The sequence below is a fragment of the Mytilus edulis genome, chromosome 4, assembly GCF_963676685.1.
Source record: "Mytilus edulis chromosome 4, xbMytEdul2.2, whole genome shotgun sequence".
Taxonomy (NCBI): Eukaryota; Metazoa; Mollusca; class Bivalvia; order Mytilida; family Mytilidae; genus Mytilus; species Mytilus edulis.
In genome coordinates this window covers 26,002,005-26,017,857 of record NC_092347.1, presented here as the reverse complement: position 1 = coordinate 26,017,857, position 15,853 = coordinate 26,002,005, and the positions used below count along the sequence as shown (strand labels likewise).

At 31.8% G+C, this 15,853-nt stretch overlaps 1 protein-coding gene across 1 annotated transcript in view; it reads left to right on the top strand.

Annotated features, from left to right (window-relative positions):
- Positions 1-15,853, top strand: part of LOC139519304 (kinesin-like protein KIF11) — a 34,697-nt gene that overhangs the window by 11,777 nt on the left and 7,067 nt on the right. Inside the window, exons 10-20 of the mRNA XM_071311281.1 lie at positions 2,221-2,309; positions 2,579-2,666; positions 4,976-5,185; positions 6,928-7,135; positions 7,621-7,793; positions 8,303-8,431; positions 9,118-9,273; positions 9,478-9,522; positions 10,676-10,737; positions 11,674-11,773; positions 12,240-12,323. Coding sequence (XP_071167382.1) covers positions 2,221-2,309; positions 2,579-2,666; positions 4,976-5,185; positions 6,928-7,135; positions 7,621-7,793; positions 8,303-8,431; positions 9,118-9,273; positions 9,478-9,522; positions 10,676-10,737; positions 11,674-11,773; positions 12,240-12,323 — 1,344 coding nt within the window. The remainder of the gene's footprint in view (positions 1-2,220; positions 2,310-2,578; positions 2,667-4,975; positions 5,186-6,927; positions 7,136-7,620; positions 7,794-8,302; positions 8,432-9,117; positions 9,274-9,477; positions 9,523-10,675; positions 10,738-11,673; positions 11,774-12,239; positions 12,324-15,853) is intronic.

Here is a 15,853-nt window from a genome sequence, read left to right as displayed (position 1 = left end):
GGCTCTTGAAAGATTGAAAAATGGTGTTTCCCGTCGTGTCCGTGCATTTTCTCATGAACCATTCATCCAAAGCTTTTGAAATTTTAATATGTTGTTACTGATGACAAAATAGAGGTCAAGTTCCATAATGACGATTTTGACTTTTACTGTTCAGGAGTTATGGTTCTTGAAAGATCGTAAAATGGCGTTTCCATTCACGTTGTTGCATTTACTCATGAACCATTCAATCTAAGCTTTTCAAATATTATTATTTCAAAATGTTGATACTGATGACAAAATGGAGGTCAAATTTGATACTGATGATTTTCACTTTCACCATTCATCAGTAATGGTTCTTGTGATATTGCCAGGACACAAATAAATGTAAATAAATCCGGTTTGCTGTCGTTGTGACAGCCTCTTGTTAAAGAAATTTTCGGCTTTTGGTTTATTATCTTGAATACTACAGGGCTCACACTACTTCAGAATTATAGGGAGAAGTGACTTCTCTTTTTGAAACTGATAGGGAGAAGTGGTGAGATTTGAAAGAGAAGTGCTCATTCGCGCGGTGCGCTACAATGTTTGGATTTTACAATAGTATAAAGGGCCATATGTAAATAATGTTCTTTTTATATTGTTCAATTCATATCTGAGTAAAAAAAATACAATTAAAGTAATATTTGAAATTAAAAGTTGTTTAAGTTTTACTAAGGTTCTTGTGAAAAACTTATTCCAACTAAATATCTAGCACTAAAAAAAAAATTATTTTAAAAAATGTAAAGAAATTATAATATATCATTATTACAATTTAATTAAAAATTATCTTGTGTATGAAATTCAGTGTTTCTCATAAAAAAATATAAAAGTTATTAAGCTGGGCCATAATATATTGATATTAGTATGATAGTCTCAGAGTTAAGCAACTTTAATCAATAGTTTGAAACAATCCATAAAAAATATAGGGAATTATATATACACCAATCAATTAGATGTAACCAAAAGTCTCTTAATGTGTGTGGAATGCGTAATTTTTCCCTTTGGGATCAATATTCTTCTGTCAGCTGTTCCGTCCGTGCGTCCGTAGTAATTATTGTAAAAGTACGGATTTCGGTCATAGCTGGTCCGGTTCAGATCCGTAGTTTAGAAATCGGTCAATGGCGGACGAATGCAAGAAAATTTACAAAAATAAACGATGTTTGACAAGTTATTTGAAAAGGAACATGACGTTTTTAATGCAATAAATGGATTAAACATTTACTGGAGGCAACTTTTATCACGTTTAAATGAAGTAACAAACTTATTTTGCCGCCGAAATTTAGGTTGATGTACGTTATCGAGTAACAAGCACCGGAACTTGCGAAAATGCATGAAGTGATAAAAAGTTGTATTTTTATCAAATAACCTGCTACACACTGCGAAGACAATGCTTCAACCTCTTTTCTAAAGATAATGAATCGTTTATGTCTGAATTTCTTTAATTATCAATAAAAAATTGATGTTTCATCAACTTGGTAAAAATTGAAAATGTCCGATGACGGAAGCGACTGAAAGCGAGTATCGTCAAGAACAGGGCGACTTGATTTCGCTTTTGGGGGTCGGGAAAAGCGAAGTGACGGTCGTGAAGGCGACTTCTTCGCCCAAGTCGCCTGGTAGCGTGAGCCCTGTACTATTGTAGATAGAGACAAACTGTAAACAGCAATAATGTTCAGCAAAGTAAGTTCAAAAAATAAGTCAACATGACCAAAATGGTCAGTTGACCCCTTTTGGAGTTATTGCCCTTTATAGTCAATTTTTAACAATTTTCATTAATTTTGTAAATGTTTGCAAAATATTTTCCTCTGTATCTAAAGGGCCAAGTCTATTATAGATAGAAACAAATAGTAAGTAGCAATAATTTTCAGTCCAGTAAGATCTACAAACACAATTTTGTCATGAATCCATCTGTGTCCTTCATAGACCAAGGTGAGCGACACAGGCTCTTTAGAGCCTTTAGTTTTTATTATTGGAATTCATATCTGAAAAAAGTCTAAAGAACAATGCAGCCATACATTATAAACACTCTCCTTTTCAGAAATTTATCCCATGGTAAAAATCTGTGTATTATACACATTAAGACTGTACTTTAAATTTTATGGGGATTTCATGAAAAACAGCTTCCCAGTTCATGTGTAATATTTTAATGCCTGTTAACAGGTATGATATTTTCTTTATAATTTTAACGAATGTGAGTGGTTTTTTTAGGAATACAATGAAGAAATTGAAAGACTAAGAAGAGATCTTCAAGCTGCTCGTGAGAAGAACGGTATATACATAGCAGAAGATAATTACATGTAAGTTAGAATTGAGATCATTGTTGAGGGAGCCTAAAGTTTCAGGGGAACAATGTAAAAGCTGCTTGTGAGGAAAATGACATACACATAGCAGAAGATTATTACATGTATTAAATATGAAAACAGTTCATTGTTAAGGGAAAAGTTATTTCATTTAAAGATTTAATTTGATTAATATTGAAAGGATCATTTTAACAGTTCACAGCAAGAACATTCAAACTATCTCATTCAAGATCATATGTAATTGACAAATGACATATATATTTCAGTGCCATGCAATCAAAGATAACCCAGCAGCATGATTCAATCAGGGAAATGGAAGAAAAGATAGCTGCTCTAACTGAAGAAAGGGATAAGGTTTGTCATTGTACTAAAGTCTTGTCACACTGGAATGTAATTCTATCTAAGACTTTTGTTTTTAACATATTACTGAACATTTTCTGAATGTGTTGATAATGAATGGTCATATTACCTAGAACATAGGAATGTATTTAAAGTATGATGACTATTGTTTGAAATGTAACTAGAGAAGTAAATATTAGATTAGATACATGATTATGTTCCAAATGTAATAGTTTAAAAAAGATATATATTTATATATGAAGTACATGTAGTTTGGGCTTAAATTAAAATATTGTTTGTTTGCAGTTTACCGACCAACCTTTGAAAATGTGCCTGACTGTGAAAATTTTATTGCTTTTAATTTGAAGAAATTATTTTCAATACTTCTATTTACTCCATCTGAAATTTTGGGTCGTTTGGAATTGATTTAAAGTCTATGTCAATTACACGTTTGAAGTTAGGTTTTTCTTCCCTACCTGTCAAGCGTTCATCGGACCCTTTAATGGTAAAACACATGGAGATTGTTTAGGCCAAACAAAAATATATGTCTGTTTCCTGCTGCCAAGGCAAATAAATCAGGGTCGGTTGGTCAGGATTTTTTTATTTTTTATTATTTTTCTTTTTTGCACTCCCTGCAGTCGGTTCAATGTCAGGTTTGTTTGGGTCCTGTACCCAAAAGTGTGTTTATCTCTTTAAAGAAGCTTTGATTGACTTCTCTTTTTAAACCTTAATTGTAGCACATTTGTGCTGGGAGCAGCCATTTTTATTGTTTAGGCATTGTATGATACGGATCCAGATTGGACTGGAAACGATTTTTTTCCGGAATTTAAAAAAAACCCACCTAAGGTTGGGTTTTTATCCAGGGTCGGTCGGAAGCAGGAAACAGACATATATATTTTTTGGGCCTTAGAGGTATCCACGAAGTCATGGAGGAGTGCATTATTCTTCGTCTTCTGTCAATTTTAAGACAAATAATACACAGAAAAGTTTCATAGTAAACTTTTTATACTGATTCAAGCAGAATTGCACATGGAATGATGTCTTCGATATCATTGACGATGATGCAGCAGATATTTATAAAACAGACACGATAACCGTTTCTGTCTCAAACAAATCGGATACAGAATCTTTTTAGACTGACTTTATGGAACCAATATCAGTGGTTCAACAATTCGACAGCAGCCTGAAGTATGCCATATTTTCTTTAAATCGTTGTGAAGACAACAAAGATGAAACCACTCCTCCGTGACTTCATGGATACCTGTAAACATGCCTGTACGGTGGAAGGGAACATTTGAAATGTTAAATCAATTAGAAACCACACAAACTACACAAAGATGTAGAGAAAGTGAATGCCAGGTTGGCTTGAGAAATAAATATATTCTCTCTGTATCAAATCTATCTTCGATTGCAATGAGTATGCTCCTTTAGGATAAGGGGGGCTGCCCCACTCATTGCAATTATTTTCTCTCTTACAATATTAAATAAACACAAACTGTGTAAATTAAATTGAAACATGTCCTTAGGAGCTATGCTGCCAATTTTTTTATGCAGTCAAAACATTTCAGTACAGACCATTTACTTTTAATGGGGTGCTATGGATTTCACCGACCCAAAGCTAGTCTGAAGATTTTTGTTTGTTTGAATTAAAGCCTGGCATCAACATATCTTTTAAAATATAACCTTTATAACAGTCAGATGTCTAATATATTTTTTTAAGGTTGTCTTTTTTTTCAATTGATGAAGATTCAATGGTTGATTTTTTTTTAAAACACACTCCTACATTGTCTTTTGAATCTTCAATATCTACATTTTTCTGATGCAAATACTCTACTCATGAAGACGTTCTAGTATAGATGCATATATGTCTGTGAATATGTTTCTTTACAACAATTCTAGTCATTCCTTGTTTATAAACTTTATAAGTGTTCCAGTATTTCATAATACCATATTTGTATGTCATAAATTGTATAATGACACTATGTTAAGTTTCAGTTTTGGTTAAAAAGGTTTTTACCTGAAAATGCCTGTTCATTTCATGTTGGTTTTCAGTGTTTGTTGTTTAAAATGTTTTTTCTTCAGAAGAAACTTGGTTTGTTTACTGCTTGTTTAAACTTTAGTTTGGCTGATAAAATAAAATATTTTCCTGCCTACCGACCCTGCAGTCTGAAGGTACAGTCTGAAAACTGCAAACAAACACATTTTTAAGGTTGGCCTTGTGTTTATTGAATTGCACACTCGAAACAATTATTTGTATTATAAATGTATGAATTATAATTCATTTGTGTGCTTACAAAATCTTCATTTGGTTTAAACTTTTCTAGGTAACAGATTTATTTACCATGACAAAACAAGAGTTAGAGGAGACATCACAGCAGTTAACAATCACCACAGAAAACTTGGTAGCTACTACAGAAACATTACAGGAAACAAAGGTCACTTTAGGTGAAACCAAACAGGACCGTGATGAACAACAACATTTGGTGGGCAAACATGTGGAAGCTGAGGAGAACTTATTTAATGAAGCAAAACAGGTACGACAGAAAGGAAGCAACTGGTGTCACAGTTATAGGATTTATATTTACTTTCTTTAAATAATCCTTTTGTTTGAATATACACAGGATCTTGCTGTAAACTGTTACATACTTTGTCTTACACAAGGTGTAATACCACCATTGATTCCCCCCTATTAGTCTTTGTTAAATTTGTACTTTTCAAAAAACTGTGCAGAATTAATCTTTGTTTCAAATAAAGAAATACTTGGCATGAATAAAGTGTTATCCTGTCCAGTACCATAGAAAAAAAATCACTCAACATTTCATTGCATATAAGAAAATAACCATCACTGGAAGTTAAACAATCAAAGTTCTCCCCTTATTTAACCTGTGTACAAGATTTAGTAACCATGTAACCTCAAGTTTCCAAAATATTCTATAGAAACTCCAAATAAAAAAATAATGGTGCATTGAAATACCAAGACATATATTTATGACACAGAAATGTTTTACTGCAATAAAATGTAGGATTAATTACCTCAAACTGTCAAATTCAAGGGAATATTTTTTTCTACCTGTTTTCGTATACAACTGGATGTGATGTACCATTTTGGTAGTACAACACCATAATCATCTAACAGGGATACAGTTGCAATATATGATACAATAAATTGTTTCCTGTGATAAATTTGTTTGTTGGTGTTATTATGAGTGAAATGGTTGCCAGTTAATAGCAATATCCAGTTTACATGAATTCATAGATGTATTTATTACTGTATAATTCACAATTCACAACAGACTACACGAATGAATTTTATTTTTACAGGACATTCGGTCTGGTAAGCATCCTAGCTTTACCAGACCGAATGAAATCTTACCAGACCAACTTTTTTTACATCTAATTGTATATTATCCGACAAAAAACAACAAACATATGACTTTGTTGTGCCCTACTCCTCCCCAAAATGCACAAAAACAAAATGATGTAACAAGAGGATATATTGTTATGAAAGTTGTGCACAATTGCTTGAATGCATTACAGTGAAGAGTAATGTCCCATTTTATTGGATTTTGACAATGTTTGTGAACTAAACATAATTTAGAGTTTCTGTTTAAAATATTATTCCCTGTTTCTTCTTTCTTTTTCATATATCTTTTGGTTTTCAATTCTAGTGTTTATATTTCATAGCTGAATTTTGTGATTTGCTTGGATTTTTATTCATTTATTGTATTTATTCGGCAAACCCGGAATTATCCTTATCCGTTCTCAGAATCTGATCCGGTTTTCTTTACATTTCCGGTTGTGCCAATGATGGCAGCCATTGTTGTTTTTGACAGTCTATATGTTTTTACCCGGATTTACACATTACTGGTTGGTGATTTTTGGGCATAAAGCCAACGGTTTAACAAAATAAACATCGCTGTGATGAATAATAAAGATGAAAATGAATTTGAGATCGTTTGGCAATTTTGCTAGAATGTTAGAAAAATCCATGAAAAAAAACACCGGACATTCAGACCGGAATTCAACAAAATTTTACCAGACCGATCCATTCTTTACCAGATTTGTCAGACGGTCGGACGTATTTCGTGTAGTCTGTCACAATAGACTGAAATATCTTGCATATGAGTTCAATTAAAAAATGGATTAAAAGTGTGTACACTATATTGACAAAAATACATTCTGAAAAAATTCCAACCTAATGAATTATTTGATTTAACCAATTGATATTGTATAGGTGAAGTGATAGATCTTTACAATTTTCTTTACTTTCTTTCAGCTTTTGGATACAGTAGAATCTACATCATCAGATGTTTATGGCTTACATGATAAAATAGACCGTAAAAAGAAAGTAGAGCAACACAATGAGGAAACACAAGTTTCATTCCAAAATAGATTTCAAACTGAAGTTACCAGCATGCAAGACAAGCTGACAGAATTTGTTTCCTTACAGAAGACTTCTTACAACAGTCTTATGGACCAATCAAGTTAGTTTGTTTTGTCAGATGTTTTAATGGGGATCATGCCTTTTATGGATAATGATTCACAATTTAATTCAGGATACATACAAAGTACCACTTCTGATTACACGTGTGCAACTATTCAAATGTTTACTAAGCAATTTCATTCAATCCGGACAATTTTTAATCACAGATGAAACCAATTATTTTATTTTAGATTTGTTGAATGTTGTCAGTTTTTAAAGACATCCCAGTAAGTGAAAATTAACAGCTTACTTTGCATTGACCATAAATCATAATGATTATAAAGAATCTTTGTTTCTGATGGCTTCAATTCTTCATTCGATTTTTTTCTTCAGAAATCTAAAATCATAGAATTTTTTAAAACCCACAAACATGTAGCTTTTGATAAAATCATGAAAATTGATACCCACGAATTAAAGTACTTTCACAGTAAATGAAAAACACATACTTACCTGACTTGACTGTATCAATATGTTTTTTTTCTTCAGAGAACTTATTACAAAGGAGACAAGAGGAAGTATCTACACTTTGTTCACATATAGCTGATCTTCATTCTAATATAACCTCTCACACTGAAGAGTTAACATCCTGTCAGGAGAGACAATTAAATAACACAACCACATGGGCTGATCAAATTAAGACAGACACTACATCAAAGAAGGTAAGGTTAATCATCCCCAAATATTGTGTAAAGTTCCCAAATACTGAAATAAGAAAATGCAATGTTTGTTGAAATTTTCAGTTTAGAATTGATCCAAAAAAGATTCAAGAAACAAGTCCAAAATATATTCTAACAAAAGCAGAAGTTGAACTTTATTCAGATACCAATTTTGCTTTGTTTGTGCTTGGATTTGTGCCTTTTTACCAACACAATTGCAGTCATTTTAATGTTAGGGATATTTATTTTCAAACTGTAAAATTAGTATTATTTATCAAGAGGCTAGTATGATTTTTGATATTAAACTAATAAGAATAGGTGATATTTTGTAGTTGCACGAATGTTCACAAAACTATATAAACTTAGCAGAAGGTCTATGACAGGTATTCTCTTTCCATTTATAAAACAGAAGTTCCATTTCTCTTCCTCAGACATTGTTCTTATTTTAAACTGTGTAATACAACAAAAGTGATTATTATGTGGATTTTTAAAATCTCATCATATTATTTCAGATGGAGGAAAGTCAAATGATGTCTACGTTTAAATCTGAAGAATATGTTCCTCTTATGACAAACATACACCAGAGCCTTACTTCTACATTAAACAAGTTGTCTCATGAAAAACAGTCTATGACCACACAGGTTTGTAGTATAAATTGTCTTAATACCCTAGTTGTTGTCAAATAAACAGACAAGACAAACACATGCTTTTAAATATATGGTATTTACTAACACGTGTTTGTATAGTCCTGATCTATGACAACACTGGTTTTTAGTCACGAGTCAAAACAGTGTGTCAAAAACAATACATGTTTGTGTATGAAGTTCACTTATTTTGATGATTATATCCCACTTTAGGAGTGGATACTGCATTCAGTCCTTTAGTTGGTCCTTCTGTTACACTTGGGTACCACTGAACTAAATGACTTCATATTTTGTCAGCAACATAATAGTTATGATTTGTAACATTTGAGCACTTAGTGGATCTGTTTTTGTTTTTTAAAAATTTTGAGAAATAAAATCTGACCTCTATGAAATTGCATATAAGTACCTAAATTGGCTCTTAAAAATCAATCAATCATAATTGAGTAACATCATGTGCTGTAAATTCAGAAATTATTTGAAGGTTTTATTATAAATATGAATCATTTAACGGGGTTAGTATCACAATATTAAGAATGTGTATTCTGATATCTAATACATATAGCTGTATGCAGATTTTCCTTAAAATGCAATAATTATTCACACATTTGTGTTCCTTTCTTTGAAAAAATTGTGGATAAATCATGATATGCTGTACTTATATTCTGTCATTTTGTTTTTATTAGCAACCTGCTGTTGAGGATATGTTGAATGATTGGGCTACAAGTCTGCAGACAAGTTTGACTAGTATAGTTACCATGGTTACAGAGTACACAAGTCAACAAGAAGAAAAAATGGAATGGCTTCAGAAGAATCTGACAGAACAGCATGATATTGATGAGGTATACATACACAAGTTTTACAAAGAAAGTTTTGTCAATTTGAACACCCTCTGAAAAATAAAAGTTACAATATTTGGAAAATATGAATCATTGGAACAGAACTATGATAAAAAAAAATATAGGATTTATGAAGCATTTTAACTGCAGAAGTATTTTTCCTAGAACAATTTATCACATTTGTATTAAATATTGATTCCTTTACAGGAAATGATGAAATTATTGGAAAGAAGACAAGGCTTGTTGAAAAATGTAAGTAATTAAATAGTTATTTATATACAAGTCAGTCCAAAATAGTATTAAAGCTGTTTAATTTCAATAAACATGGGAATATAAAGTCATTTAAAAATTGAATGAAGTCAATTTGCCTTCTTGTGTTTCAAAATGCACATTTTTTGTCACATTCAATTGCTAATATAAAGCCTATATGATTGTAAAAAATTAAACTGATATGATAAGGCAAAGTGTTTGGTATATTATTTCACTTCTAGGTGTCATTTTTGGAAATGCATTATAAGATACATCATTTGTTTTATAGTTTTGAAGCTTGAAACTTTTTATGCCGATTAAATTCAGATACCAGAGATGTGCAAACTGTCATAATTAACATTGTTTGTTATCTTTTTTTTTAATTCCTTTTCAACTGTCCCTGAATTCTAAAATGAAGACTATATTAATACAGAATATTACATTGTCACATATTCTTTATAAGATACCTTTACATATGTTTTTCTTTTATATTAATGAAAACTTGAACCTTGGAGAAAGTTGCCCTTTTAACAAGTGTGTAACTGATCTCTCAATAGAAATACATATTTTGTACATCAGTTCAGGACCAGAAAAATTTGTGGAAGAAAAAATATGTAAACAAGCTATGTCAAATATAATTTTGACAGCTGCTTTCAGAATGGTCATTAGTCTACATCAACCTATAACATTTTTATGGTTAGCCTGAAACTTAGTTAATTTTAGCAATTTTCAATTGAGGATGCTCATTTGTGACCATTTTGTCTGTTAGTTGATATCCCTACAGTGTGTTTTTATGACCCATTTATGGGCATTATGTTTTCTGGTCTGGTCTGTTCGTTCGTTTGTCCGTCCCGCTTCAGGTTAAAGTTTTTGGTTGAGGTAGTTTTTGATGAAGTTGAAGTCCAATCAACTTGAAACTTAGTACACATGTTCCTTATGATATGATCTTCCTAATTCAAATGCCAAATTATAGACTTCCACCATTTTCACGGTCCATTTAACATAGAAAATGATAGTGCGGATGGGACATCTGTGTACTGGGGACACATTCTTGTTTTTTTCAGTTTTGCTTATTTAAAATGAAATACAATCATGTAACTCTGCCATTTGAGCCTTGACCTATTCTTATAATAATAAGTAATTTCAATAATTTCAGACAAATGAATTTGTAGAAGACCGAAAGCAAGCCATTAAACAGTTCTATCATAAAGCAGAAAGGTAAGGGGTCATGTGATTAAGCATGTACAGATTACAAGGTTTACTGACCATAGATACCTTTAAAAGGCTTTTATATTAAATATATATAGTCTCCAAATTATTCTCCAAAATTAAACCTGCCAGACAGGGGCGCTACATTACAAATTTCTCGTTTTTTTTTCAATGCATTGCTTAAATTAAATTAAACTGGTATCTGCTTGAATGAAACGGTACAAAACAAGTTAAAAAGACAACCGTAAAGTAAACCAGCTTTCGATATGTAAACTACAAAACATAATCAGCTATTAATCGTTCTGTTTTGGTGTTTCATACTGACTAATATGTTTTGTATTGGCTGAAGACCCTTCAAATATTAATTTCATAGATATACTAAACACTGTTTCACATAAGGATGGAACTGTTTTACTTTCATAGTTGATTATAGAGATATCTATTATGTACTGATTTCATCTGTCACCGTTTTTTTTCTTCTTTTACACATGCTATTCAAACTTTTGGGTTAACCAAAGACTTATTTTAACAATTGTGAAGTGTTCTAGAATCATTTACAAGCAGTTTCAGCCTCTGTTAGATGATGGAAACAGGTTTTTCCAAGAAAATACTACAAAAGACCACACACAATTTGAAATTACGGGGGTTTCATTAGACCTTTTCTCACAATTACAAAAAGTTTTTTTACCTGAATTTAATGGGGAGAAGAGGGTGCAGACTTTGTACCAGTGCGAATTATACAACCCTGATTATGGTAATGAGAAATAAGTACATTAATTAAGCAGGTTGAAGATTTCTGGACAATCAGTTAATGCAGTATTAAAGTGAATGAAGAAAAAAAACAAACTATAGTTTCTCTCCAACACCTTCAGAGAAACTATTGTTTTTTATTAAGATGTTTGCAAACATAGTTATAACTCAAAATTGAATTTGTATTATTTTTAGCAAATTAAAGGAGGTCCAGAAAGAAAATGAAGTGAGTTGTGAGAAGATTACCAAGTCAACTTCTGAAAACTGTCAGACAAATCTGATGGAGGTAGACAAGGTACGAAGCTAGTTATATTTGATTTCATTACTACTACAAAGTATACTGAGGTCCATTCACATGTTTTCTTTTCAAGTGCCAGCATTGACTAATTTTTGCATCTTTTTAATTATAAAAAAAAACAGATATGCAGCTCAGTATCAGCTAAAACATAACCAAAACCACCTTTTGAGTCATTCAAATGTATCATTAGTTGTAGCACTTAGTATACAACAGGGAGCAACTACTATATCACATAATATAAGAGGGAATCTTTACTTCTAAAGTTTTGTTTGTAGTGAAAAGCTTGTCCACTAACATTTTTTTTTCTGCCTCTGTAAAAGACAAGAACTGGGTGTAAACCTTAGCATATTCACCTAGGTAGTTACACTCTTTGCTGCCATGTTGAAAGTCATGGGTTTGATTCTTGTCTGGATCAAGCAATATGTTAGTAGTTGTCAAAACAGGTTTTACCTTTTATTTACAGATACATACAGAAGTTGCTACATGTATGGAGTCATGTGACATGTCTAAAAGTAAAGTTCTGGAATTCCAAAATGACAGACAACAGGTAAGTTATAAAATAACATTGTAATTGCAGCCAACAAACTTAATGAGATTTAACTGTGTGTTGGAGAATAGACAGTACTGAACAGAAATTTATAGAGGCACACAGTGTTCTCCCCAGAAATTTTGGATAGCATCACATTTGGCGTAAAAAAAAATATTGTAATTTTTTCAATGTAATTTGTCGCGTCGTGGCAATGCTCTATTTCCTTTATGTTATATACGTTATTGTTTATTACAAATTTATTATATAGTTTGTATGCTATTGGCCCTCATCTTTTTAATAAAATATTTCATTCCACCCTAATCTTTGTGTCTATTTTGTTGAATTCATAACTGAGAATACAATTAAACTAACCATATGATGCATGATAACAGATTTTTCAGTTTACGTTTTCTATATTCATTTATAGTTCCAGAATTATTTTTTTCCTCTTGGGCCAAATAAAAATATATTATGTTTCAGTTACCCTACCTACCCAGCTAAATGAATGAATGGTTTATTATAGTGCAACCTGTATAGATACAATTGCACTTAACCCTTTCGCCGACGAGTCCCGGTTTACCGGGATTCACGCTTCAGACAGCTGACGATGAGTCCCGTTTTACCGGGATCGGAATACCTCTTTTATGTTTCCCGCTCAAACAGTGCAAACGTGGGTTATCTTTCTTTGATGGATAACCCGGATGAAAGTGTAAACATTGCGGTTCTGTTTGTTGAAAACCGTGTCAAAATCAGAGGAAATTTACGGAATTTACGAGAATTTGAAATGAGGGAACATTTTTTTGGAAAGAATATGGAAGAATTGAAGCCAAACTAGTATACTTTTTTGACTTAAAATGTCGTTTTATGTACAAAACAGTTGGAATGGACATCGATCAGTGTGAGGAATTTGTACAGCCTCATAAAATTTTTCAAAATTTTGCCGTTTTGGGTTAAAAAATTACGATTTGGGGTGAAAGAGTCGAATTTTGAGAATTTCACCTTGATAATGACGAAAATTTGAAAATTTTGATATTTTATGAAGAAAAAATTGTCAAAACATGAACAAAACTGTGAACATGGTCTTAGTGAATAAAATAAATACACAAATAACTACAAATAAGTTTTTATTGACATTTATTATGAATATTTCCAACTTGAGTAATAGTAGCCAGGGACGCCATCCTCTCAGAGTAGCTTCTGTCTTGGCAGCAATCGGTGAAAGGGTTAATATGTAGGGAAAAAAAATGATTCTTACAAAAAAAAAAAAAAAAAAAAAAGGGAAGAGAAAGTATCATATAGCAATAACTTTTAAATTAAAAATCTTGTTCTTTATCATGTTATGAAATATATTGGTTAATGGTACTCAATGAATTAGTCCCAGTTGTTTCTTTTTATCAAAATAGTATTTATTTCCAACAAAGTTATCTAACAAAGTCTGTTAATGCTTAGGTATCATTGTTTTCTGTTATTATCCTAAAATGCGGATTTTTGTCATATCTGGTCCGGTTCCGATAAGGATTTTACACTAAAATAATCAATGGCCGCCGATAGCAATGAAAAATACGAAAATAAACAATGTTTGACAAGAGATTGGAAATGAATATGACGTTTTTAATGCATTAAATGGATGAAACATAACCTAAAACCAATTATGATCACTTTCTAAAGAAAGTACAAAACTTATTTAGCTCAATATCAAAATTTTCACTCTCAATTTACACGGGAAGAGAAAGAAAGTACTAATATTTTGAAAGTCATAAAATGATACGACTCAACCTCTTTGTAAAAAGAGAAAAATTGTTTGTTTTCTGAATTTTCATATTGCAAACATATATTTCGAATTTTTTGTTTATGATTTTCTGATTACGGCAGATTTTACAATAAGAAGGAAATATTGTTTTTTTGTATCCATCAAAAAAGCAATTGCTGAAACTGTGAAACAGACTGTGTAATGGAGTAATGCATTATGGTATTGAATAAAATGTGTCTTTCTGAGTAAATAAAAATAAAAATTACTCTGTGTTTGTGTTTTTTGTTAGAATTAGAGGATTTTCAATTTCAAAATATTGGACATGGAATAGACATCATGACCTACTTTACTGACATCCAGCTTATTTGGAGTGGAATTTTGAAGTATTATTTATAAGTGGAGCCTAATAACATGGACTTCTATTTTAATAAAAAGTCTTCTTTTGTGTTTTAATCATAACTTTAAGGCAGATTTTTATTGGTAAAGGCTAAAAAAGGTAATTTAATAATATTGTTGCTAACGTCACGTCTTTTCCGTCCATTGTGGTATGTCACGATCGCAATTTTCTTAATGGTTCTCAGACAGCCCATTGTAGTTATTTTTATCCCGGGTTTTATAAATAATTGAAAATAGCAATCATATTAAATTTGGATGACGTAAGGGGTTCAAAGGACTTGAGGAATCAATATCATTGGCTGTTTTATTTTTTGCGAACGTTACTGCTCGACGTTTCCGTCCAAATCAGTGTCACGTGAGCAACATATATTTAGATCTGTAACTCTCCTGTATAGGAGTTACGATATCGCCCTTTGCAGAAATAGATTTGGAGTCAGTTCCTTCACATGATGGGGAAGCAAAGAAGGTAAGTTGTATGTAATATCGTTACAAGAGGACCTTAAATGTATTCCGTCCACCAAAAAGACGTTCGCAACAAAATGTAATGTCATGATAGTAGATGTTGCTAATGTTACTATTACGAATTGGTTTCTTGTGTATTCATTTGATATAAAGTACACCTGCCAATGACATTCTGTATATTTAGAAATTCTAAACCAGACTGTACAATTTTATTACTCCAGGCGTATATTAAACATCACTGTGTGCATACATTTTAACTTTTAAAGATGTTGTTGCTCATGTGACATGTCCAAATGTCGCTAACGTTACTCATTTTTTGGTTTCTTGTGTATTCATTTGATATAAAGTACACCTGCAAATGACATTCTGTATATTTAGAAATTCTAAACCAGACTGTACAATTTTATTACTCCAGGCATATATTAAACATCACTGTGTGCATACATTTTAACTTTTAAAGATGTTGTTGCTCATGTGACATGTCCAAATGTCGCTAACGTTACTCATTTTTGTCTCTGTCACGTTAGCAACATGAAAGTAGGAGACAGAACACAATACTGTAAAATCTGCCATACATTCTTGTCGAAATTTCCGATTGCATACCACGTGGTATCAATCATGTCACAAGTGACAGCTTGGGGTATTCGTATCCAAACAGTTATCACCCAAAGGGCAATTAACACCCATTTAATCACTCTAAATTGCCTCTTTTGTCCGACTTGAAGGGATTACAATTAAAGGTAATATATTTTTTATGATCATAAGCGGTAATTAGAATAAAGTTCAAAATTTAGGACATGGCTTTGCCATATAGAAACGAGAAAAATAACATCCTGAAAATAATTATAGCATCGCGGAAATAATTATAGCGTCGCGGAAATTATTATAGCGTCACAGGAAGAAAATATAGCGTCGCGGTACCGCGACGCTAAAACGGCCT